Here is a 25,388-nt window from a genome sequence, read left to right on the forward strand (position 1 = left end):
ACGAGGTATGTGACGTGAATGAAAACCTAGTGAGGTTCTAAGGTCAATGACCAGTTAGATTTTGTTACTGCAGTGCATAATAATTCCTGGGGGGTTTGTTTGATGAGAGCATCATTAATTTGTCTGATTTTGATTTTGATGACTAGTTAGTGTTACTGCAGTGAGTAATAATTCCTGGGGGTTTGTTTGATGAGAGCATCATTAATTTGTCTGATTTTAATGTTTACGGATTATCACAGGTGATTACAGCCAAGGAGGAATATGTGCCCAACTTTTATTTGAACTAATATAAGGATATATAAAGGCTCTGTTAACATTATGAAGCAAGTCATGCTGACCTTCTTTCCTTTTTTCAGTGCATCATGCGTTGCCTACAACACCAGGTGAAAGTGAGGCCAAGCATCAGGAAACAGAGCTGCATTCAAGAGTGAAAATGAGGGACAGCAGATGTTTCTATATAAATTGGCAGAATTTGAGTAAGCTGTTGTCTAAGGGTTAAAGAAGTCCTTCATTCTAGATGTTGTTTAGGATATTGTTTCGATGCAGGTTTCCAATTTGCATGTTTGTTTGTTTGGTTTTTTTGGGGGGGGGTTGTATGTTTGTTTTTTTTTTTGTTGAATGACTGCAACTTTAGGATTTACATTTAATCTTTCTTTTTTTTTAATGATGTATGGTGAGAAATTCTTCAAGGCTGACATGTTTTATGATTTCTAATATCTCTTGTCTACTTAGCCCTCTTTTTCTGGAGGAAGATGAAGCTCTTGAAGAAGCAATTCAGCATAGCCTCCTAGAAGAGTCTGATAGACTGAGTCAAGTGATGATTTAGAATCATATAGTCGCTATTCCCATGAAATTCAGTACGTCTCAACATGTTAAATAAAACTTCTCTATTGACTCGATCAATGCTCTCCTTAAGAGACATCATTTGATTTTCCTCCTCTTCTTGTTTCTCCTTATTTCTTAAATATATATATCTACTTACATTTTCATTGTATTTCATATTCTTAGCATGATTTAATTCTCTCGCTTTAAATTTAAAAAATTTACACATGCGTTGTTTAAGAAGTTCCCAAAGTTCTGTGAAAGAGGCAGTAAAAATCTTAAGATGTAATATTTTCTTAATTTCAGATTTAACTTCAGGCACAAGCAACCCGTCTGCTAACAAAGATGTATTGAGTTTTCAATAGTTCAAAAATTCGTGGGAGCAACACGATATTATTGCCATAACCACCGTGTGATCAGAAAAATCTGTTAAGAATGTGTCATATTTAAGACTTTTAATATTAGATGATATGTAAAATCTATTAGTCGAGTTTTGGTTAATGAGTCGAACATAGTGTAATGTACAGGGAGTGCAGAATTATTAGGCAAATGAGTATTTTGTCCACATCCTCTTCATGCATGTTGTCTTACTCCAAGCTGTATAGGCTTGAAAGCCTACTACCAATTAAGCATATTAGGGGATGTGCATCTCTGTAATGAGAAGGGGTGTGGTCTAATGACATCAACACCCTATATCAGGTGTGCATAATTATTAGGCAACGTCCTTTCCTTTGGCAAAATGGGTCAAAAGAAGGACTTGACAGGCTCAGAAAAGTCAAAAATAGTGAGATATCTTGCAGAGGGATGCAGCAGTCTCAAAATTGCAAAGCTTCTGAAGCATGATCATCGAACAATCAAGCGTTTCATTCTAAATAGTCAACAGGGTCGCAAGAAGCGTGTGGAAAAACCAAGGCGCAAAATAACTGCCCATGAACTGAGAAAAGCCAAGCGTGCAGCTGCCAAGATGCCACTTGCCACCAGTTTGGCCATATTTCAGAGCTGCAACATCACTGGAGTGCCCAAAAGCACAAGGTGTGCAATACTCAGAGACATGGCCAAGGTAAGAAAGGCTGAAGACGACCACCACTGAACAAGACACACAAGCTGAAACGTCAAGACTGGGCCAAGAAATATCTCAAGACTGGTTTTTCTAAGGTTTTATGGACTGATGAAATGAGAGTGAGTCTTGATGGGCCAGATGGATGGGCCCGTGGCTGGATTGGTAAAGGGCAGAGAGCTCCAGTCCCACTCAGACGCCAGCAAGGTGGAGGTGGAGTACTGGTTTGGGCTGGTATCATCAAAGATGAGCTTGTGGGGCCTTTTCGGGTTGAGGATGGAGTCAAGCTCAACTCCCAGTCCTACTGCCAGTTTCTGGAAGACACCTTCAAGCAGTGGTACAGGAAGAAGTCTGCATCCTTCAAGAAAAACATGATTTTCATGCAGGACAATGCTCCATCACACGCGTCCAAGTACTCCACAGCGTGGCTGGAATGAAAGGGTATAAAAGAGGAAAAACTAATGACATGGCCACCTTGTTCACCTGATCTGAACCCCATTGAGAACCTGTGGTCCATCATCAAATGTGAGATTTACAAGGAGGGAAAACAGTACACCTCTCTGAACAGTGTCTGGGAGGCTGTGGTTGCTGCTGCACGCAATGTTGATGGTGAACAGATCAAAACACTGACAGAATCCATGGATGGCAGGCTTTTGAGTGTCCTTGCAAAGAAAGGTGGCTATATTGGTCGCTGATTTGTTTTTGTTTTGTTTTTGAATGTCAGAAATGTATATTTGTGAATGTGGAGATGTTATATTGGTTTCAATGGTAAAAATAAATAATTGAAATGGGTATATATTTGTTTTTTGCTAGGTTGCCTAATAATTATGCACAGTAATAGTCACCTGCACACACAGATATCCCCCTAAAATAGCTAAAACTAAAAACTACTTCCAAAAACATTCATCCTCCTTTTCCCATATATGTGTTTTGTTTGTCTCCTTATTTATGAAGAAGGGGTCCTTTTATGATCTATAACGTACTTTTATTATTCAATCTTAGCCAGCCGGAAGAACAAGAGTATCTCACCGCTTCTTAGCTCGCATGCCCATGTTAACAGATAGGGCCACCTTGTGGTATGGCATGAAACTACATTAATTTACAGCAACAGCTGCTGATCATTACAATATGTATCTGTAAATGTACGTAATGATTTGAAATGTATGGGATTCTGTTTGTTTTTCACTTTGTGCTGTTAATGAATAAAAACTGTTGAATCATAAAGGGGTTTGGATAATTAGCACATTCCCTAGAACTGTTTCAGCTGCTCGACAGGCTTAATTCAGTGCAATGTACAACAAAATGAAAAGAAGTGTTTTTAATGTTGATAATCACAGGTTCCCATCTGTTTTGCACCAGTTTTTAATCTTTCTCAGAGTTCGTGTCATCAGAATTGTCAAGGCTAGAAACTGTTTTCAGTAAGTTCAAACGTAAATATGAGACTAAATGTCTGAAAAGGTAGCATTCATTAAATTAGCGCAGGCTTCTTCTGACCTATCGCAACAGTCCACTTCACTGTACACTGAAACGGACAGAGCGGCTGCTCTCGCACTGCTGGTTGAGTCATTGGAGCCTCAGGCAGAAGTCATCTTTATGGCAGTAATCTTTTGAAGAAGCCATCTCCTTCCTTTAATACTAAATATTTGTTACCCACGTGGTACATTGAGCTTTCTGCAGTGAAGTTCTTGACAAAAATAAGTTGCAAACACATTCAGAATTTGTGTGCTACATGTCATGAATAGTTGCTGATTTGGATGCAGGTCACGTGGAAGCCAGACGAGGGAGATGTTACGCAGAGAATAAAGCGGTGACAGTAACCTGAGAATATGGTGTCAGACACAAACAAAAGAGATAGGATCAGCTCTACAGAGGAGATGGGTGGCCCTGAAAAGGACCTTTGTTGCCGTTGTTGTTGTCAGTGCAGTAAGCTTAACCACCAAAGCCGTACAGAATGCGGCCCTGTCTCTTGAGAGCGTACACCACATCCATGGCGGTGACGGTCTTTCTCTTGGCGTGCTCGGTGTAGGTGACGGCGTCGCGGATGACGTTCTCCAGAAACACCTTCAACACGCCACGGGTCTCCTCGTAGATCAAACCAGAAATACGCTTCACACCACCACGGCGAGCCAGGCGGCGGATAGCTGGCTTAGTGATGCCCTGGATGTTATCACGAAGCACCTTACGGTGACGCTTTGCGCCTCCTTTGCCGAGTCCTTTACCTCCCTTTCTTTTTTTTCTTTTTTCTTTTTAAATACTTTATTTAATTATCAAAGGACACAATTACAAATACACATAATGCAAGCACCATGCACAAATTATTCACATCTTATTTTACATATTACAAAAATAAAAGCTCCCACGGCAAGTCATTTCCTAATTTCATATCTCTCGTTTTTCTTCTTCTCAGCTCCGTTACAATGTTTTTACATACGGTGAAACTACTTATCATTTTTTGTTCTATAACACCTTTAGCCCTTGTTTTCCATATGTGGACATTTATAATACACATCACCAGCCAAAACAATCTTCTTTTATTTTCACTCATCTTTTCTTTAAACAAACCATATCTTACTGATTTTATATTATTTTCAATATTAAAACCTAGTTTTTCCATCCTCCTTATTTCAACCGTCCTGTAACACGATATCAATAGATGATCAAGAGTTTCGTCTTCATCACAATTCTCCATAGGGCATTTCTTAGTGGTAACGAAGCAACTCCACAGAGCTACAGCTCTTACTGGGAGCCGTCCGACAGAGATAAGCCACACTGTATCTCTCATGTTCTCGGATATTACTTTGTCATATATGTTTTTAACTATTTTCTGATTTTCTTCTTTTTCCACAGCCTTATATTGTATCATACCTTCATTTTTTTAGATTGATTTTATTATATATCTGTTTTGAGTTTAATTGTAAAAGATTTAAATCATCCAATTTCCACTGATCCACAAGATCCCCAAACACAAGTTTAAAGTATGGCACTCCCGTTCGGGCTCTCCCTTTCATTTTTTTCCACAAAGATTTCTTCCCTTGGATCCAGTGGGTGCTTCGCTCAAATGCGCTATATACATTTTTTAGAAAAGGAATCATCAAAATAATGCTAAGATCTGGCGCTCCTAATCCTCCATTTTCTTTTCCTTTATACATTAATTTCCTCTGTGTTACTTCGCGGTTTGTCCCCCAAATCAATTTGGTACACAATTTACTTAATTTAATAACAGTTTTGTGAGGAGGGGGAAAGACAGTAGCCAGAAACAACAACTTTGAGACTACGTGTGTTTTCGCAATATTCACACGCGCTTTATAGTTTGTATTTTTATTGTCCCATTTAGCTACTTCGTTTTCTATTTCACTCTCTTTCTTTTTTCAATTCAAAAGACATGGATCATTTTTAGTAATGAAGTTTGATAGAACTTGACTAGACATAAACAAAAGAGATAGGATCAGCTCTACAGAGGAGATGGGTGGCCCTGAAAAGGACCTTTGTTGCCGTTGTTGTTGTCAGTGCAGTAAGCTTAACCACCAAAGCCGTACAGAGTGCGGCCCTGTCTCTTGAGAGCGTACACCACATCCATGGCGGTGACGGTCTTTCTCTTGGCGTGCTCGGTGTAGGTGACGGCGTCGCGGATGACGTTCTCCAGAAACACCTTCAACACGCCACGGGTCTCCTCGTAGATCAGACCAGAAATACGCTTCACACCACCACGGCGAGCCAGGCGGCGGATAGCTGGCTTAGTGATGCCCTGGATGTTATCACGAAGCACCTTACGGCGACGCTTTGCGCCTCCTTTGCCGAGTCCTTTACCTCCCTTTCTTTTTTTTTTTTTGTTTTTTTAGAAATATTTATTTATTGTAAAACTCATTCCAGTAAAACAAACATCAACGTTTTGTCAGACAGACGTGTGGACTTCGATTTTTTCACTTAAAGTTTAAACAGAACCTGAACTTAAGACTCGCTGTGGTGCGATGAGCCCAGCAGTGACACCAGTGCTGGGCTGAATGTTTCAGAGCTCACACAGGAGCCAGAAGCATTTTCATTTAGGAATAATGCATAAAAGTAAAGGCTGACATGAAACGAAATATCAAATTAATATCTAAGAATGGACTAAAATATATTCATCTGTGTTGATTTCAGCTTGGATTTAAACATGTCTGTTATTTTCTTCCAGTATTGAGCCATGTTCTTCTTCTGCCTCCTCCTGTCATCGTCTCTGTCTCTCTCCCTTCGCCTGTCATCTCTGTCCCGATCTGCGTCTCTTCTTCTTTCTCTTTCCGTCTCTCGTCTTCTATCATTATCTCTGCTTCTGTCATTCTCCCTTTCATGACCCCTCTTCCTTTCTTCCTCTCTCTGCCGATCTGCGTCTCTCCTCCTCCTCTTCCTCTTCTTCCTCCCCTCTCAGTCTCTCGTTGTCTGTCCATTCGGTTGTCCTCCTGGCTTTGGCGGCGGCCCGCTCTGGTTGTATTTGTCGTACCCGGTGTCCTCTTTCTCCTCTTTGACTCCGACTGAAACAGGAAGTGGTGATGAAAAAGAGGCTCTGCTCTTCCTGTCCTTCTTCTTCTCTTTCTTGGGCTTCTTCGCAGGTACGGCGTACTACTCGTCATCCTCAGAGGAGGGGGAAGACTCGCCGACTTTGGGAGCGCAGCCCTCCTCCCTCAGATGCTTGGTCACGCCGTCGATGTCCTCGCCGTCTTTGGGGGGTCGGTAGTCTTTGACGTGGTCAACGCGAATCGTGCGACCTTTGATCTTAATGCTGTTGAAGTTGTCGACGGCCAAGACAGTGCTCCTCTGGTCCTCATAGCAGATAAAACAGAAACCTTTGGACTTTCCGGTCTTCTTGTCATGCACGAGGTTGATGTTGACGATCTCTCCATACTGAGAGAAGACACAGATCAGGTCTCCTTCAGTCAGCTCGTATGGAAACCCTCCAACAAAGACCCAGGCGCTGTCTTTGTACTCGCTGTGCCAGGAAACGGACTCGTTGACCCCGAGGCTGGCTTCACGCTCGTTCAGCTCGTTTATCAGCTTTACCTTCGTTAGAGGATTCATGATCGACTATACGGTTTGTATATCAACGCTGTGCTAAAAATGGCTAATCTCACTTACCTTGTCCACTCATTTTGGCTGTTCAGAAACGAATGTGAGGGGTTGCTTGAAGGACTCCTGAATTTACATCTGATTTGAGGACGTAAAAGAAAACAGGAGTGCTTGCAACTACGGCCATCTACTGGCCTTTGGCGGAAATGAGGAACAGCATGACTGTGCCTGGGGTGCAGTAGCTGTGTACTGCAGTAGCAGTTTTTTCCTTTGAGTGTCGATACTACGAAGAGAAGAACCTGTCAAAATGAGTGGACGCGGAAAGATTGGAGTAATTGGTTATTAGTTATGTAATCATGCCTCCGTATGCCCCATTATCGTTTGCTTCAAACTTCAGCAATTTATGGGTGAGACTCAAGTACATCGGAGACGGGGACCCCCCGACCCGTGATTATGTTGCTGAAGAGCTGATATTGCAAACATCATGGCTGAATGTGCAGGACATATACTCTTTCATTGCTCTGCCCAGTAAACGGGATTTTGAGCTGTGTTTCACCCGAGAGGCGCCCTTACATCGCTTCTTAGAGATCTCTCTTTCCAACGCATCACATCCGAAATGGAAAGACTGGCAAGTGGAGTCTTCTGTCCAGGTAGAGGTAGTGACTCTTGTTGTTAAATTCTGGACTGGAAGGATTCCAAACCAAGATATCGAGCTATACCTTAAAAGGTACTGCGAGATTCTTCAACCCCCAGTCAAGCCAGTGGATAATTTCGGATTCTGGTATGGAGTCCGAAAATACAAAGTTCGGATGCGTAGAGACGAAGCTGGACATATAATCTCTATCCCGAATTCCATCTCGTTGGGCCCCTATAATGGCAGGATTTTCTATCCTGGCCAATCGGTTAAGTGCTTCATCTGCCAAGGTCCAGACCACCAGGCGAGAGAATGCCCCACTATTAAATGTTGGAAATGTGGTGAGTTGGGCCACAAGGCCAAAATTTGCCAAAACGAAAGTGAGTGCTCCCTCTGTGGTGCGAAAGGGCACACTTTCTTTAAATGCCCCAAGTCCTACGTGAATATACTTAAATCTTCCCAACAACCTCGACTTTCTGACACCATGGATTTTCCTTCCTTGGTGGATCCTTCCCAAGTCTTGGATCCCCCCGTGAATGACCAGGTGAGAGAGCCCCCTCCCCTTCCTCCGACGGCTGCCTCACTGCCACTCCCAGTTTCGCTTGGTTTGGACAATCCCAGAGCGTTCTCACTCCCGAGGCGTAACATGTCGACGTTTTGTCACGTCCCGCGGCGTTCCTGAGGAACGCGAAAGGAGACCTTCGGCGTTCTTATGGTACGCGGTGGGTTATGGCTGGAATCCAGTGCAATGACGCTCCCGCGGTAATAGACGTTCCAGCCCTGTATTCCAGCCCTAAACCTAACCTTATCCCTAGCCCTAACCATAACCTTATTCCAGACCGTAACCAGGACTTTAATGATGTTAAATAGCGTGTTTCTAAGCGATTTGAAGAAAAAGAGCGAACATGTGTAGGTTCAGTCCAGACGGTTCTCATATTTCCTCTTTTTCCGAGGTCGTCATTTAGGAACGTGGTGGGTAGCCGAAAACGTAATATGGTGACGATTTGTCACCTAGCGTAAAATGTTACGCTTTGGGAGTGAGAACGGGTTGACCATACCACAGAATTATGTTTGGTGACTTATCAAGTCAATGGGAACAATATAGTTTAAATATTCTCCAAGATAATACGAAAAATATCTATAAAAAAATTAATGAAACCAAAAATGAAGGTGTAATTCAATACAAGTATGCAAATGAAGATGAAAATCTTTCAATAGTTAAAAATATACAAGATAAATTATTATCTGAAAGCATGAGAGACGTGGTATGGCTCATCTGGCTCGGGCGCCTCCCTGTGAGAGCAGTGGTACAATGGAGTTGTTTTGTTACCACCATGAAATGTCCTATGACAGACTGTGATGAAGATGAGACCCTAGAACATCTTCTGTTGGCTTGTTATAGGACAACTGAGATAAGACAGAAGATGACAGAGATTGATATTAACATCAACGTCATAGCCAAAGCAATTAAATATGGTTTGTTTAAAGAAAAAAATGGGTGAAGACAAAAGGAGACTCTTTTGGTTAGTAATGTGTGTTATAAACACACATATTTGGAAAACCCGTGCCAAAGGAGTGTTGGAACAAAGGATGATAAGTAGTGATGTGGTGAGTAAACATATCATTACAGATCTGCAGAGAAGACGAACAATGGACCTGAAACTTGGGAAAGTTTTCCCCTGGAACGAATTGAAACTGTAAGTTTTAAAAGCGTTTTGTGGACTCAGATGCTAGATTTTCCATCTTGTTCTCCTTTTTCATTATTGAGTGGTGTGTGATTACGGTTTTGTATATGTAATTGTATGTGTAAAAAAAAAAGAAAAAAAAGAAAAAAAAAAAAGAGGACCTTTGTTGCAGTTGTTGTTGTCGTCAGTGCAGTAAGCTTAACCACCAAAGCCGTACAGAGTGCGGCCCTGTCTCTTGAGAGCGTACACCACATCCATGGCGGTGACGGTCTTTCTCTTGGCGTGCTCGGTGTAGGTGACGGCGTCGCGGATGACGTTCTCCAGAAACACCTTCAACACGCCACGGGTCTCCTCGTAGATCAGACCAGAAATACGCTTCACACCACCACGGCGAGCCAGGCGGCGGATAGCTGGCTTAGTGATGCCCTGGATGTTATCACCTTACGGTGACGCTTTGCGCCTCCTTTGCCGAGTCCTTTACCTCCCTTTCTTTTTTTGGGCCAGGGTCACAGGGAGTGCAGAGTCCCACTTACTTTTCCTCTTCTGGGTATCTGTGGATGTAGTTGTGGTGTTGCTGGTGGTGGAGGCTGCTGTGCTGGAGGGGTTGGTGCCCTTCTTAGTCCCCGTGACAAACTCAATCTTGGTTCGTTCCTTCATGGCTTTCTCCAGTTTGTCCATCTCCACCTTCTGAGCTTTGGCGAGAGCTTCATAGTAAGAGTCTTCCGACCAGGCATGAGGATCGAACATATCTTTTGGGTAGTTGGTTCCCAGTTCATCTATGGCGCAGAACTGAATGAGCTTCTCGTAAATACTTGGGTTTCTAAATTTCTTCTTTTGCTGGATATGGGCGTTTGTGTCAAAATCTCCATGGAGCTTCCTCTTATACAGCTTATGACCCAGCCAACATGTATATATGGGCCCCACCTGGTTTTTGCTCGGGCTGGATGGGTACCATATGGGCATGGGCTCAAACTGGGCTTTTTGTATGGGGCCTACTTGGGTTCTTCACATTAAACCCATATGGGCAATGCCAAGTGGGCACTTTTAGTAGGTCCTAGCTGGGTCAAACATGGGAAACACTTAACTTGGTCCAAAATGGGAAACACATGTAGGACCCACTTGGGTTTTCCACCTGGGATAGACATGGGCAAACACAGTAATTTAAGGATAGGCTGTTGTTGTGTGCCCCAGGTGGGGCAAAGTGAGGTAATCAATATATGTTTTTAGCACTGATAACACAGGTGGGGCCCACCAGGTCAAACTATATGGGTCACACATGGGCAAATGCAAGTCAGACCCTGAAAACATGTCTATGTGGGCCCCAGGTGGGGCAAAGTGAGGTAATCAATATATTTTTTTTAGCACTGATGACATAGGTGGGGCCCACCTGGTCAAACTATATAGGTGGCACATGGGCAAATGCAAGTCAGACCCTGAAAACATGTCTATGTGGGCCCCAGGTGGGGCAAAGTGAGGTAATCAATATATATTTTTAGCACTGATGACATAGGTGGGGCCCACCTGGTCAAACTATATGGGTCACACATGGGCAAATGCAAGTCAGACCCTGAAAACATGTCTATGTGGGCCCCAAATGGGTTATGTTAAATTAATATGGGCATATATTTTACATGGGCTCAAGATTGTTTAGTATATATGGGACCCACTTGGGTTTCTCACATGAAAGCCATATGGGTGGGTATCCAATGTAGGTCCTAGTTGGGTCAGTGATGGTAAATGTGTACATGGGTTTAAAATGGTAGCACATGCTGTGCATTTTGAATGTGAGGATTCTTCTTCTGTGAAGAGCCTGAGAAAGTGTTATTTGAATAAAGGAGGATTTATTCCAAACAAGCCCATCACAGATTGCACACAATCCAGGGAGTTGTGAAAGTCAAATTTTAAAAAGAATCTCAAAAGGAAGTAAGAACATAACTCTCTTTTATAACCTGCAGACGGCACCCATGAGTACCATTCTCTAACAAATCACCCTAACTTTAAAATATTTGGCACAACCTCAGTCTATCACTTCTGATATCCTTAGGCACAGTCAAATATTCTTTACTTTTCATTTTTGACCCTCTCAGTTTTTAGCCTCAGTATTTGAACTTTCAGTGCTCTGCATGGTCAGGCTCAGATAAGATAAAATAAGAACTTAATTGATTCCTCTTGGGGATATTCACTTGTCACAGCAGCAATAAAATGTGATGAAAACGGACATAAGAATAGAAAAAAAAACATTATAGCATGCAATATCAAGAAAAGCAAAAAAATACACATTAAAACCTAAGATATAAGTGAATTATACAGAGAAAAATACAGATTTGCCATTTTGTGCAAATTCAGGATTTCCAGTTGTTCAATTAGGACTGTTCACATTAGCAAACATGCAGTTGACGATTTCCAGTAAATCAGACACACTATACTGCATTAGAGAAAAGACCATTAGCTATATTACATATGTGGAAGCATAACTCACTTGAAAAACTAAAAAGACTGTAGAAGTTGAAAGTTTTGGTTGATCAGATCCAATATGTAAAAGCTCCTCAGTATAAAGCTTACTCTTCAACTTGAGTCCACAAATTATATAACCAGAAATAATTTATATTTTCTTTGAACTAATGCAAAGGGAATGCAGCCTTTCCAGCAGTCACGCCTCAACTGTATGGTGTATTGACACTTGAAACTTTTCAAAAGAACTTTTCAAAAACCTTTCTATTGTTTATTTAGAAGAGCTTTTCACACCACCTCCTCCCACCACTACTCTTCATATTCATGAAGCAGATGTGAGGAAGCAGTTTAAGAGTCTGAATGCTCGAAAAGCTCCTGGCCCAGACGGTGTGTCTCCTGCCACCCTCAGACACTGTGCAAACGAGCTGGCCTCAGTGTTTTCTGGCATTTTCAACTACTCACTGCAGGTATGTCATGTGCCTGCCTGCTTCAAGTCCTCTACCATAATCCCTATCCCCAAGAAACCTAGGATCACTGGAGTAAATGACTACAGACCCGTGGCTCTGACATCTGTGGTCATGAAGTCATTTGAGCACCTGGTTCTCTCCTACCTCAAGACCCTCACGGCCTCCCTCCTGGACCCCCTGCAGTTTGCATACAGAGCCAACAGGTCTGTAGATGACGCCATCAACATGGCTCTACACTTCATCCTGCAGCATCTGGACTCCCCAGGAATCTACGCCAGGATCCTGTTTGTGGACTTCAGCTCTGCCTTCAACACCATCCTTCCAGACCATCTCCAAGGCAAGCTTTCCCAGATGAATGTGCCTGATCCCATCTGCCGGTGGATCACTGACTTCCTGACGGACAGGAAGCAGCAGGTGAGGCTGGGAAAGAATGTCTCGGACTCCCGGACCATCAGCACCGGCTCCCCTCAGGGCTGTGTTCTTTCTCCTCTGCTCTTCTCCCTGTACACCAACTGCTGCACCTCCACCCACCAGTCTGTCAAGCTAATCAAGTTTGCAGATGACACCACCGTTATTGGACTCATCTCGGACGGGGATGAGTTTGCCTACAGGAAGGAGGTTGAACGACTGGTGTCCTGGTGCAGCGACAACAACCTGGTGCCGAATGCCCAGAAGACAGTGGAGATTATTGTGGACTTCAGGAAGCACACAGCCCCACTCCCCCCCATCATCCTGACTGACACCCTCATCACCTCTGTGGACTCATTCCGCTTCCTGGGTACCACCATCACCCAGGACCTGAAGTGGGAGCCCACCATCACCTCCGTCATTAAGAAAGCCCAGCAGAGGATGTACTTCCTGAGGCAGCTGAAGAAATTCAACCTGCCAACACGGACGATGATGCAATTCTACACTGCAATCATCGAGTCCATCCTCACCTCCTCCATCACCGTGTGGTACGCTGGAGCCACTATCAGGGACAAACAGAGACTGCAGCGTGTTGTGCGCTCTGCTGAGAAGGTGATTGGCTGCAGACTCCCATCTCTGCAGGACCTGTACACCTCCAGGACATTGCGGCGTGCAGCTCGGATCTCAGCTGACCCTTCTCACCCTGGACACAGTCTGTTTGACCTGCTCCCCTCAGGCAGGAGGCTCCGGTCCATTCGCACCAGAACCTCTCGCCATAAGAACAGTTTCTTCCCCTCTTGGACACATGAACAATAACCGTATGACTGTTCCCACCACTAACACATGACCCTACGCTGTGTCACTGCATCATTCCATGTTTGGCACTGATCACCACCTGCACTCATGTATATATCTATCTACTTAGCACGTTTAATTCTTATTCTTATTTTTATTTTTATATCTATTTAAGCATTTATGACAGTATGTTTGCACCAAGCACCGCAGCAATTTCCTAATGTTGTAAACCTGCTCAACATTTGGCAATAAAACCCTTTCTGATTCTGATTCTGATTCTTTTAAGTGAGGTGTTGATATTGTTATCATTATGATATATTCTGTCAATTATGCTTTTATTATTATGTTGTTTTATTTTTATGTTATTTGACAATAATTACATATGATTTTTTAAAACATATTAACCATTCCTATACTTAAAAAACTAAGCAAAACTAAAATTTATCTTTTTAACTTGTGCATGGTTTGCCTTTTAAAATGTTTGTATCAGGCATAAAATGACTTTTTATTTTTATTTTTTTTATTTTATTTTTTTTTTGGCCTGTCCCGTTTGGCTCTTTTGCCCTCAGAATTGTTGTCTAAAGGCAAAGAAAGATGCCCAACGGATTTACTTTACCAAACTGACCATCCCAGCCTTGCCGTAATGGTCCATTTGATTCACCTTTTATTGTTTATTTTATTTTCACTTACTGAATACGGGACAGACTTGACTGGGGGAAAGAAGGGGAGAAAGAAAGAGGGAAAGAGAAACAGCTGAGAAGAGGGACGGGGGAGAAGGGCAAAAGACAAAAACCAACAGAATGGGCAGCAAAAAAAAATGCATATATCAATCACCTGGATCACCTGCTGAGAAAGAAAAAAGAAAACAAGCAGAAGAGAACAAGAGTAATAGAATAAACAACATCCCAATGATATATGGGAATATGACAGTAAATACTAAATGTTAAACATTATTGTGCAGCACATAAGATCAACAGAACAGTGTGCTTTGAGGTAGGAGCCAAAAAGGGTGTAGTTTGTGGGTGTGATCACCCGTGTGTACACCTGTGAGCATGGACGCGCTTCTTTTTTGTTTTTTAAAAGGTTCCTTCATGTAATGATCTGCTAGAGGGTGTGGGGGGGCCACAGCCCCGTCCTCCAGGGCATGAAGCAGGTATGGAGGAGATCAAAACTCCAGACATCCAGAGGCCCCCAGAACACAAGAGACCAAGGAAGACCAACAGAGGGGCAGCCGCGCCACTGTCCCGGAAAGAGCTGAGGAGAGTCCCAGATGAGGGCTCACTCAGCAGCCGCGGAGCAGAAGCCAGGGGGAGTTGCAGTGACGCGCCCGTGAGCTCCGCCGGCAGCCAGCTGCGCCTGAGTGACCGAGCCCCAGGCCGAGAGGCCGGGGGCACCCCACCTCCGAAGTGGCCCGAGCGAGCCCCAGGCTCCAGGCCCCGATAAGCGGCCGCCAAGGAGTGAGCCGGTGTGTACCTGGACGCCCATCCCCGGACACAAAGAACCACCAACGCACCGATGTCTGAGGGGGTCCGCCACTGGCAGGGGAAGTGGTGGTAGGGGGAGATAGGCCTCCAAACCTTGGAGGGCCTGAGATGTCCCCAGAGAGGTGGCGCCTGACACCCAACCTGACATATAGACACAGACATACAGGCACACACAGATACAAACATCCATTCCCACCCTCATGCTCTCATATGCACTTACTCCACACTCAACCAACGTGGAGACAGACATAAAGAGACGTTGTACACACGATCACACTCCCCAAGCGTACTCTACAAACCGGGTCTAGGTGCCCCCGCCCCTGGAGGGGGGAACTGCACCCAGACCCAGGTGGTGTTTCCCTTTTCCCTGCGGTGGGGGGAGGCAGACCGCCCCGACTCCGCAGCAGCAGGAAGGCTCCACACTCCAGACCGCAGTCGGACGGCCAACTCCTCCTCCTAGTCCTAGCCCCCCTGCTCCAGCAGGTCGCAGAGAACGGGGGTGAGAGAAGACTCCAAACCTCCCTCCACCCGCTCATTGTAATGTTGATGCATGTGTGTTCTAAGGTGCATTTAAAACCCAGGAGGGCTTGGAGCTACCTGCCAGAGAGCAGCAGGTAAGCGCATGGTCCCTCCTGCTAGCCCTCAATGTCTACGTGTATTTAAAATTGAGAGGTGGGCAACGACGCCAGGGGTGAGGTGTACACCCTGATGGTACTTTGGACTCCGTGTATCGTGCCCACCCCCAAGATCCTATATGTATGTGTAATGAGAGTGTGAGTAATGTGAATGTCTAAGTTGTGGGATAAAATTGAGGCAGAGGCAGCCAGAAGGGGACAGAGGGGGGGGGGGGGTAGCCTCCTCTGCACCCTGGTGACATACCCCTACTCCAAGGCCCTGCATGTGTGGGTGGTTGTGGTGGAGCGGGAAGAGGGAGGCAGCTGGAGATGGGGAGGGAAGGAAGGGAGGGGCAAGTGACCCCTCCCTGGGGCCAGCTCCCCCGCTGACCCCAGTAGGCACCCCCATACTCCGCGACCCGCCAGGGAAAGGGGGCCCAGGCCCATCCAGACCGGGCCCAGTGCAGCAGCGCCGCCCGGCCCCACAGAGCCCGGGACAGTCCACCCAACCCCACCACAGAGAAAACTGCACCCACCCCACCATCCACTCATCTTCCAGACTACATAAGACAATAAACACCCAGGCTGAGATCTTCCTCCACCTCTCCTGTATCTCCCCCTCCTGCAGAGGGAGCTCCTGAGGAGAGGAAAGCTCCTGCAAGATGTGACAATCTCCCCCACCAGTTGAAGAGCCCCCCATAAAATGACTTTTTAAATAAAGTTCTTTTTTAAAGTGAGCAGTTCCTATTGCAACCAGTTTTCGCGGTCTTTTTTGTTTAAATGAGGGAGGAGCGGATTGCGCCGCCTATGAAAAAAACAACTTTTTAAATAAAGTTGTTTTTTAAAGTGAGCGGCAACCAGTCTTCGCGGTCTTTTTTGTTGAAATGAGGGAGGAGCAGATTGCGCCGCCTATGGACTAGTGTGGTCTGTCCTCAGTTGTGAGCAGATTTTTGACTTGCTGGTTCCTGGAGTACGTGGAGGACATCGATTATTTAAAGGAATTTAAAACTAACACCAAGGTAAATACTGAAGGTTTGATAAGTTATCATCAATGGTTATTTTAGTTGCTTTCTATACTTGTCCTAAACGGTATAAGGGAGAGAGGCATATAACATCCTTAGCTAGCAGGTGAAACTGGGTTAATTTACTGTCATTGTCTTTGGCGAATATAATTAAAAGTTACTCACAAAACTCCTACTGCCTATATTCTACTCAGTAAAGTACATTTTATCTTATCTTATTCTGTTTCCATCGCACCAATATCTCTATACAGTTTGTGAATTTAGGTAATATAATGTACACCGCGTTTTTTCTCCCTCTGTGCATCTGCAACCAGCTATTTTTAATTAATTCAAAAAGTAATGATTTTTTTATTTTTTTAGTACTGTGCTTTAGTGGATTCCCGCTCAGGTAATGCGGCCATTATGCACTACTCAGTAAACAAAATGGCAGTTAGTGTACGTGACATACATGTGCAATGTGGCAAGCTCACTTTATAGGGGTGTAAAATATGAGATGATTAAATTACTGCAGTACATGCCTGCAGCTTAAATGGTAATGTTATCAGATATGCATTTATGGTGTGCAAAAAGAAGGGGGGGGGGACAAACACAGCTTTTTCAGCCTAAACACTGCCTGGATCACTCTCTTAGGCTACGTCCACACGTACATGGGTAATTTTGAAAACGGACATTTTCTGTTTTCGTTTAAAAAAAAAAAAAAAAAAATCCCGTCCACTAGTAAAAGCCAAAACGCTGCTAGGAACATGCCAAAGCAGCAGGTGGCGATATATTCCTAACGTGTAGAAATGTTGGCCAATCAGAAGTCATGAAGCCTCGGTGGGAAAGAGTAAACAAAGATGGTGCATAGAAGCAGAACTGAGTCCTATGTGTGGAGGGACAGTAACTGTGTATATGTAAGCATTGAAACACTGCATAGAGTAAAATTAACAGTAATGGTATTTTTTCTAAGTCATTGTAGAAATTCATTTCACCGAAGCAATAACCTGGCACATGGTGTGATGTCAAAAAAGGCACAGACCTTTGATGCTGCGTTTCCTCTGTTTCCCTCATCCACACCTAAACGCAAAAACGGTTTTCGAAAATCTCCACCCTGGCATGAATTTCAAAAAAGTCTCCGCTTTCAGTAACCGTAAATGCCGTTTACGTGTGGACGAAAGGTGAAAACGCACAGAAAAATCAGTTATTGGTTACTGAAAAATGTCCAAGGCAGTTATTAATTTAATAAGTAAGTGCAGCTGTTCAGATCAGATGGTGATGTAGGAAAATGCAGAACATGTTACTATAGCTGAATGCTGTGTAAAACACTAGTATTAAATCTAACTCCCATTGATGGCTTAATTAACTATTTAATAAAATGAAGTCTTTCACTAAATATCCCCCTATGCATAATTAAGTAGTCTATGTAGCAGTCTACTGCAGGATGTCCAAAGTGCAGCCTGCAGGTCATATGTGCCCCCCTAAGTGATTTTGTGTCATTCAACTGTAAATGAAACATGTTAAAATTTTATAGTGCTTGTACAGCACACAGTTGCTGAAGATAGACAATTAATAATATTTTTATGTTCAGATTTGTTCTGGGATATGTCACCATTTATATATATATCTTCCCGTGACTTTAAAGTCTGTCAGCTAGTTAGGTACATTTTTGCACTGCCAGTGTTTGCTGTTGGAGTTGATCAGTTTACCATATAAACACTTGCAGTGCATTTCAAACTTATAATTACACTGTTCATTTTGTGGATTAGTAAGTAAATCTCCTATATTGAATTATCCTGGAAAAAATGGAAACGTTTGCAACTTTTTCTTTCTCATGTACTTTCTTTTATTTCCTTATGACATTTAGATTCTTTGGGATCTCAAACACCATCTTTGACATGTAAGTCATTTTCATATTATTTGTATTACTTATTAGCCATATTCAATAGCTTGAACGGATTATTTTGAAAAGTGATGGTTAATGGGACATCTGTGAAAGGAGTGCATTACTATTTTTTTTTCTTCTGGTAAATAAATGTTTATTTAGCTGCAGGAGTCAATGACCAATTTCATAATTAGACATCTATTGAAATTTCAATGTTTTGTGCTAACATAATGCCAACAGTGCTCTCTTCACATGTCCCACAACTCTGACAGTTTTGCTCCTCCCCTCACAATTGGAGTTCTCTCTGAGCTGCTGCTGTCAGGTGCATCAAAACATTTTACATTCCCTTGTTATTCTAATCTCTATCTGAGTTTAGGACTCCAAACATTCACACCTGCTGTCAGTAACCAGAGCTCACAGGACTGTAAGTAGTGCAGCTCATTAAGGTGAATTGAATTGAAATCTATACTTTATAGGAAGGTTTTTACTGATAAAAGTGGTAATAAACATGGTAACCAATAAAAATGCAGTGCCGTTTTAAAAAAAAAAAAAAGAAATTACTCCTGTAGTTTCTAACAGTTTTTTAGCAGCAGGTGTGAGCATCCATAGTTGTTAAGCTTTGGTAAAGATTTAAAAATAACCTAACATTAAACATTAAATAAGTTTGATGGTGTTGACAGCAGCAGCTCAGTGTTAATCAGCGGATGGTGAGGGGAGCAGGAAAGCGTTTTTCGTCATAGTTGTTGGAGTTGTTTAAGATGCTGGTATTCATAGGAACAAAAATTAACTGAGTTGTTTTCCATTCTATAGAAATTGTGTATCTACTTTTTAATAAGTCTTGATAATTAAGAACATCAGCATAATGTATTACAGATTTTATTTTTAAGCAACAACATTTTAGCATGCAATCAGAGCATGCCTTACAGTACAGTTTTGTAAGCTGTGCACACAAACAGACTGTTAATTTACAAAACTGATCATTCAACAAATGTAAATCACTGCAGATTTTTTGTTTTAGGTGCACTGTATGGGCTCAAAATGTGGTCATAAATATTTTGTACTTGTAAATCAGGATTTGTGTGTGTGTAAAAAAAAAGATTTGTGTGTGTAAAAAAGATTTGTATGTGTAAAAAGAATTTGTGTGTGGCCAAAAAAACCCTGCACGTTACAAGTACGAATTTTGACCCTATTTTTCTTCCTTTCATCTGATTGGTCAATGTCATGTCAATCACAAATGTAACAATCCAATCAGAGAACAAATGGGTTTGGCTGTCGGAGGGGAGCTTTTTCGAACTGCAGGTCCTTGAAGGGTGATACAGTTTGAAGCTGGAGGATCTCTATATAAATATCCGATAGCAGCTAGGTCACCTAACTTTCAGCAGCTGTTGAAAGGATAAAGTTGTGGTATATCACTGGTTAGAAATACCATTATTACTTTAGGATTAGTTTAACACAAAGTCAGGGCTGACCCGGGACCATTGCTGTGAGTCACAGTGCGCAGCATAAAAGTGCTTTCATATCAGACGCAGGATGTGCTGCTAATGCTAACTGCTAACTAAAAGCAAAGGATCCAGAATTTGTAGCGCTGGCTGCTGGGCTCTGTGGGTTTTTGCAGCAGCTCTACCTGTACTAGATGCACCTGCTCCTTGTCGTTTCTATCTCTGACTTTATGTCCTCTACAAGAGTTTCTGGTTTTTTTTGCTAGTTCTTCAAATGTTCAATAAAAACATGTATGCTAATTCATAATGGAGAAAGCTTTGTAATGAAGACTGTCATTTCCAAAACACTGCCCCCCCCGCAGCGCTGTTGAAAAGGCTGTGGAAGTCCCTGTATTAAGCACGTAGACCTGTGACACAAAAATCACCAAAGTCGGACGACCACAGACTGTTTTCCTTCATGGTGATGAAGGAAAACGCTGGGTTGGCATGTAAAAGGGCATTTATTCCCTTCAAAGACCTGCAGTTCAAAAAAGCGCCCCTCCGACAGCCAAACCCATCTGTTCTCTGATTGGATTGTTACATTTGTGACATGACATTGACCAATCAGATGAAAGGAAGAAAAATAGGGTCAAAATTCATACTTGTAACTTGCAGGGTTTTTTTGGCTAAGTCAGCACACAAATCTTTTTTACGCACACACAAATTCTTTTTACACACACACACACACACACACACACACACACACAAATCTTTTTTACACATACAAATCCTGATTTACAAGTACAAAATATTTATGACCACATTTTGAGCCCATAGCACTGTAACAGCTAGAAGGAACTCCTCAAAATTAAAGGCAGAATAGGGAAATACATGGAAATAACCATTTTCCTTCAAGCACATCAGCAAAGTTAAATTGGTATACTTGATAACTGTTGTTATAAGTATCACATGAATATGAATCCCCACAATTATAGATTTTAATTGGGAAGCAACATGCAGATGTACAGAAGGACTATAAACAGCAATTTCTATCACATACAACTCTTTGAGAAAATACCAGCAACAGTGATAATTTATCACTTGCTGATTTATACATTTTACAGTGTAGATTGATGGAAAATCTCCACTCTGGCTGAAGTGTTTTTTACAAACAATGTTTCCAAATACAGTGGCTTGCAAAAGTATTCGGCCCCCTTGAACTTTTCCACATTTTGTCACATTACAGCCACAAACATGAATCAATTTTATTGGAATCCCACGTGAAAGACCAATAGTGGGGATGGTGTGTTCAGAGTGTGTGCAGTGTTAGTTTTCCGCCACACAAAGCGTTTTGCATTTTGGCCAAAAAGTTCCATTTTTGGTCTCATCTGTCCAGAGTATCTTCTTCCACATGTTTGCTGTGTCCCCCACATGGCTTGTGGCAAACTGCAAACGGGAGTTCTTATGGTTTTCTGTTAACAATGGCTTTCTTCTTGCCACTCTTCCATAAAGGCCAACTTTGTGCAGTGCACGACTAATAGTTGTCCTATGGACAGATTCCCCCACCTGAGCTGTAGATCTCTGCAGCTCGTCCAGAGTCACCATGGGCCTCTTGGCTGCATTTCTCTCTTTCTCTGCAGCGCCCTCCTTGTTCGGCCTGAGTTTAGGTGGATGGCCTTGTCTTGGTAGGTTTACGGTTGTGCCATACTCCTTCCATTTCTGAATGATCACTTGAACAGTGCTCCGTGGGATGTTCAAGGCTTGGGAAATTTTTTTGTAGCCCAAACCTGCTCTAAATTTCTCAATAACTTCATCCCTGACCTGTCTGGTGTGTTCTTTGGACTTCATGGTGTTGTTGCTCCCAATATTCTCTTAGACAACCTCTGAGGCCGTCACAGAGCAACTGTATTTGTACTGACATTAGATTACACACAGGTGCACTCTATTTAGTCATTAGCACTCATCAGGCAGTGTCTATGGGCAACTGACTGCACTCAGACCAAAGGGGGCTGAATAATTACGCACACCCCACTTTGCAGTTATGTATTTGTAAAAAAATGTTTGGAATCATGTATGACTTTCATTCCACTTTCACGTGTACACCACTTTGTGTTGGTCTTTCACATGGAATTCCAATAAAAATGATTCCTGCTTGTGTCTGCAATGTGACAAAATGTGGAAAAGTTCAAGGGGGGGTGAATACTTTTGCAAGCTACTGTATTCCTCTTCAGAATATCTTCTGCAATTTTTTGGATTGCTGTATGTGTGAAAATGGCTCACACTTCTATTCTGCACACAATCTTCTGTGTATTTTAGTGAAATGGATTACCTTCTTGCCAAATCACGGACGAGGAGAAGGAGAATTAAAGTTATAGTTCAGCAGCATTTACAGAGCCTTGCTTTAGATGCTGTGGAACTTGCAGAGAAGGCTGTGGACCAGGCTTTGCAATACACTGAAGATGTGGCGAACAAACATTCGATTGTGGATGAAGCAGTGGAAAATATTGAAGATATAGAAAATAAAGATGAGACTATCAACAAGGCAGAGGACAATGTAGAGGAATATTCGAGTAACAGCTTGGATGAAGATTTACCTCTGGATTTTAATAGTAATGACTTTTACATGGATAGTGAAGCGGATGAAGAACAAAACTGTGACTTTCCTGATGTGGAGTCAAACTCTGATGCTAAGAGGAAACTTGCTGAATGGGCAGCAAACCGAAATGTGTCTCATTCTGTGTTGTCAGAGCTCTTAACCATACTTTTGGAGCTTGGTCTAGATTTGCCAAAGGATCCCAGAACTTTGCTCAGTACATTAAAAGACTGTGAAGTGAAACAGATTGGCAGGGGAAGGTACTACCATTTTGGTCTTGAAAGTGCAGTATTGTCAGAACTGAAAATGATAAATCAACATGAACTGAAAACTGATACATTAACCATTCGTGTGAATGTTGATGGTTTGCCTCTCTTTAAGAGCTCTAATATGCAACTGTGGCCTATTTTAGGTAAGATAGTTGAACTGCCACAAGCAAATGTTTTCATGATGGGTATATATGCTGGTCCCTGCAAACCTGAGTCGGTGAACGACTACATGCATGATTTTATAGAAGATGCAAAAAAGGTCACAAATACTGGTATTGTTTTCAATGGAAAACACTTCAATGTACCCCTTCCAGATGCTTTTATCTGTGACACCCCAGCTAGAGCTTATTTAAAATGCATCAAAGGTCATGGTGGCTACAGTTCTTGTGAGCGCTGTACACAGTATGGTGTTTATGTTGATGGGAAAGTTATTTTTCCAGATATGGATTCAAGTCTCAGATCAGATTCTCAGTTTGAAGAAATGTTAGATGAAGATCACCACAACTCCAAATCACCTCTTCAAGAGCTAGGCATTGGCATGGTTTCAGCCTTTCCCTTAGACTATATGCATTTAATTTGCTTGGGTATTGTACGTAAATTACTTGCCCTGTGGATTAAGGGACCATTGCAGTGTCGGGTTCCTACTTCTACTCTGTCTGCCATTTCAGATCACTTAAAACAGTATAGGCAAAGTCTGCCACGCACGTTTTCCAGAAAGCCACGGTCCCTAATGGAGTACAGACAATGGAAAGCTACAGAATTAAGACAATTTTTGTTGTATACTGGACCAGTTGTGCTTTTCCAGAAACTGTGCAATCCACAGTACAAGAACTTCCTGGTTTTGTCATCTGCTATGAGGATACTTTTGTCTCCTTTGTGTAAAGAGTACTGTTATTATGCAAAAAATTTATTGAGATGCTTTGTTGCCAACTTTGCTAAGATTTATGGGACTAAATTCTTAGTTAACAATACACACAGTCTTTTGCACCTAGCAGATGATGCTACAAAGTATGGCCCTCTGGATTTGGTTTCATGTTTTCCATTTGAGAATTATTTGGGACAGTTAAAAAAGATGGTGAGAAGACCACAGGATCCTGTACAGCAAATTGTCAGACGAGTTTGTGAAAAGCAATTGTATCCTCACAGGTCTTGCAAAATGCCAGAGGGTGTACTCACACAGCCACATACATCTGGACCTATGATGACTGAATTTTTTGTCCATCATTCTTTTCAGTACAAGATGTACAGACATGGAAATCAAATAATCTCCACCTCCAATGGAACAAATTGTTTTGATCTTGAAGGCAAAGTTGCAGTTGTGCGGAACATTGTGCTGTTCATCGGAGAAATACATGTTTTGTTTGAACTGTTTGAGACTGGAACAGCGTTTTTTAACTACCCTATTGATTCAACATCTCTGGGTGTACATTTGTTGTCAAAACTGTCAGGTCATCTTGCTAGTGCTCCTGTAACTAAATTTACAAAACCAATTATTTTGTTACCTTTTCGTAATGCATTTGTAGCTTTGCCTCAGCTACACAGCATGTAACTCAATGGCGTTTACAGGATGTCTTCATTCAGTGTGGTCGAGTTTGTGGATGAAGTTGACTCTGATGGCTGCAAGAAGGTAGACATCATTCCATCAGAGTGGTTCCATGACGCAGAGAGAAAATTATGCTGGTGGCCTCCTGCCTCATTGGTGAATGTGACAAAGGCTGTAAAGGAAGGAACACCACCAACCAGCAACTGGATACTCTGCAATGTCCGTGTCATGGGAAATGCAGGTAAGTTTGACTTTATTTGTACACTACATCTGTATTTCCTTTTCTTTAAAAGTTTATACATGAACTTTTTTTTTTTACTTGGAGGCTTTTGAAAATGTAAGGCCCTGTATTACTGTATTATTGTATGTTTCTGTTCTGTGTCCTGTGTACTGTTTGTTTGTATATGTGTCTTCCTGGCTGCTGTTACAACCAAATTTCCCCTTGTGGGACAATTAAAGGATTATTCTATTCTATTCTACTGGAAACCATTTTTTCATTGTCATTGTTTTTGCAGATTTATTTCTTCTTTACATTGTATCTTACATGTTGTATTCTGTACAATTTATGTTATAGCAACTTATGCAAATGCCAGGGCAAAGTTGCATCAAGCAGAGTATTCATCAGACTTGACGGACAATGAGAATGGCTTAAGAAAAAGAAAGTAAGTGGTAATAGCATACAAACAAGATGAAGTTTATTTCCTGCAGTGTCATAAATGTTCTGTGCTTAACCTTTCTAGGCCAAGTGTTAAACTGATCAATCAACTGAGCAGCCACACTGAATCAAGTGAGCCTTCTGATTCAGATGAGGAACTTCCACCCACGCCTCCAGAACAACTCCTTAAGCGACCCTCTGGAAAAAACAATAGTGTAGTCGCCAGCCCCGCTGCCCGGAGTGCCGCCAGCCCCACTGCCCGGAGTGCCGCCAGCCCCACTGCCCGGAGTGCCGCCAGCCCCACTGCCCGGAGTGTCGCCAGCCCTACTTGTGAAGCCATGTTCTCGAAAGTACTTGCCATTTTAGAGGAAGTGAAGGAGACTCAACTGGTTCATAGCAAGATGTTAAATGCCTTGCTGAATCAGAAAAACGGTTCAGTTACGGAGGTCCCTGAAGGGGTTGTTTTACCTCTTAAAACTCAAGACGATGTTGAGGCTCTTAATGGAAAACTGGAGGACTCCAGTCGCATGTCTGCTGTAGTAAGTTTTTTTTCCCTCCCCATTCTGCTTGCCA

General features: G+C 42.5%; 2 protein-coding genes, 1 long non-coding RNA gene and 1 pseudogene across 4 annotated transcripts in view; 1 reads left to right on the forward strand and 3 right to left on the reverse strand.

Annotated features, from left to right (window-relative positions):
* The window catches only part of LOC308395376, a 291,287-nt gene that overhangs the window by 245,689 nt on the left and 20,210 nt on the right, over positions 1-25,388 (forward strand). The gene's annotated exons all lie outside the window — the stretch shown is intronic.
* On the reverse strand, positions 3,809-4,249 carry LOC308395944 (histone H4-like; the record flags this gene model as incomplete). Its single annotated transcript, XM_080881003.1, has 2 exons — positions 3,809-4,122; positions 4,240-4,249. The coding sequence occupies 2 exons, from the start codon at positions 4,247-4,249 to the stop codon at positions 3,809-3,811; spliced, it is 324 nt and encodes a 107-aa protein (XP_080737129.1).
* Positions 5,329-5,913, reverse strand: LOC308395949 (histone H4-like; the record flags this gene model as incomplete). The annotated part of the gene is made up of 2 exons (XM_080881010.1): positions 5,329-5,694; positions 5,897-5,913. The coding sequence occupies 2 exons, from the start codon at positions 5,911-5,913 to the stop codon at positions 5,397-5,399; spliced, it is 315 nt and encodes a 104-aa protein (XP_080737136.1). The 3' UTR covers positions 5,329-5,396.
* Positions 5,987-6,974, reverse strand: LOC308395953 (RNA-binding motif protein, X-linked 2-like; annotated as a pseudogene). Its single transcript has one exon. The product of its transcript is annotated as an RNA-binding motif protein, X-linked 2-like (transcript).

The sequence above is a fragment of the Rhamphochromis sp. 'chilingali' genome (genome assembly GCF_963969265.1).
Source record: "Rhamphochromis sp. 'chilingali' genome assembly, chromosome: 4".
NCBI lineage: Eukaryota > Metazoa > Chordata > Actinopteri > Cichliformes > Cichlidae > Rhamphochromis > Rhamphochromis sp. 'chilingali'.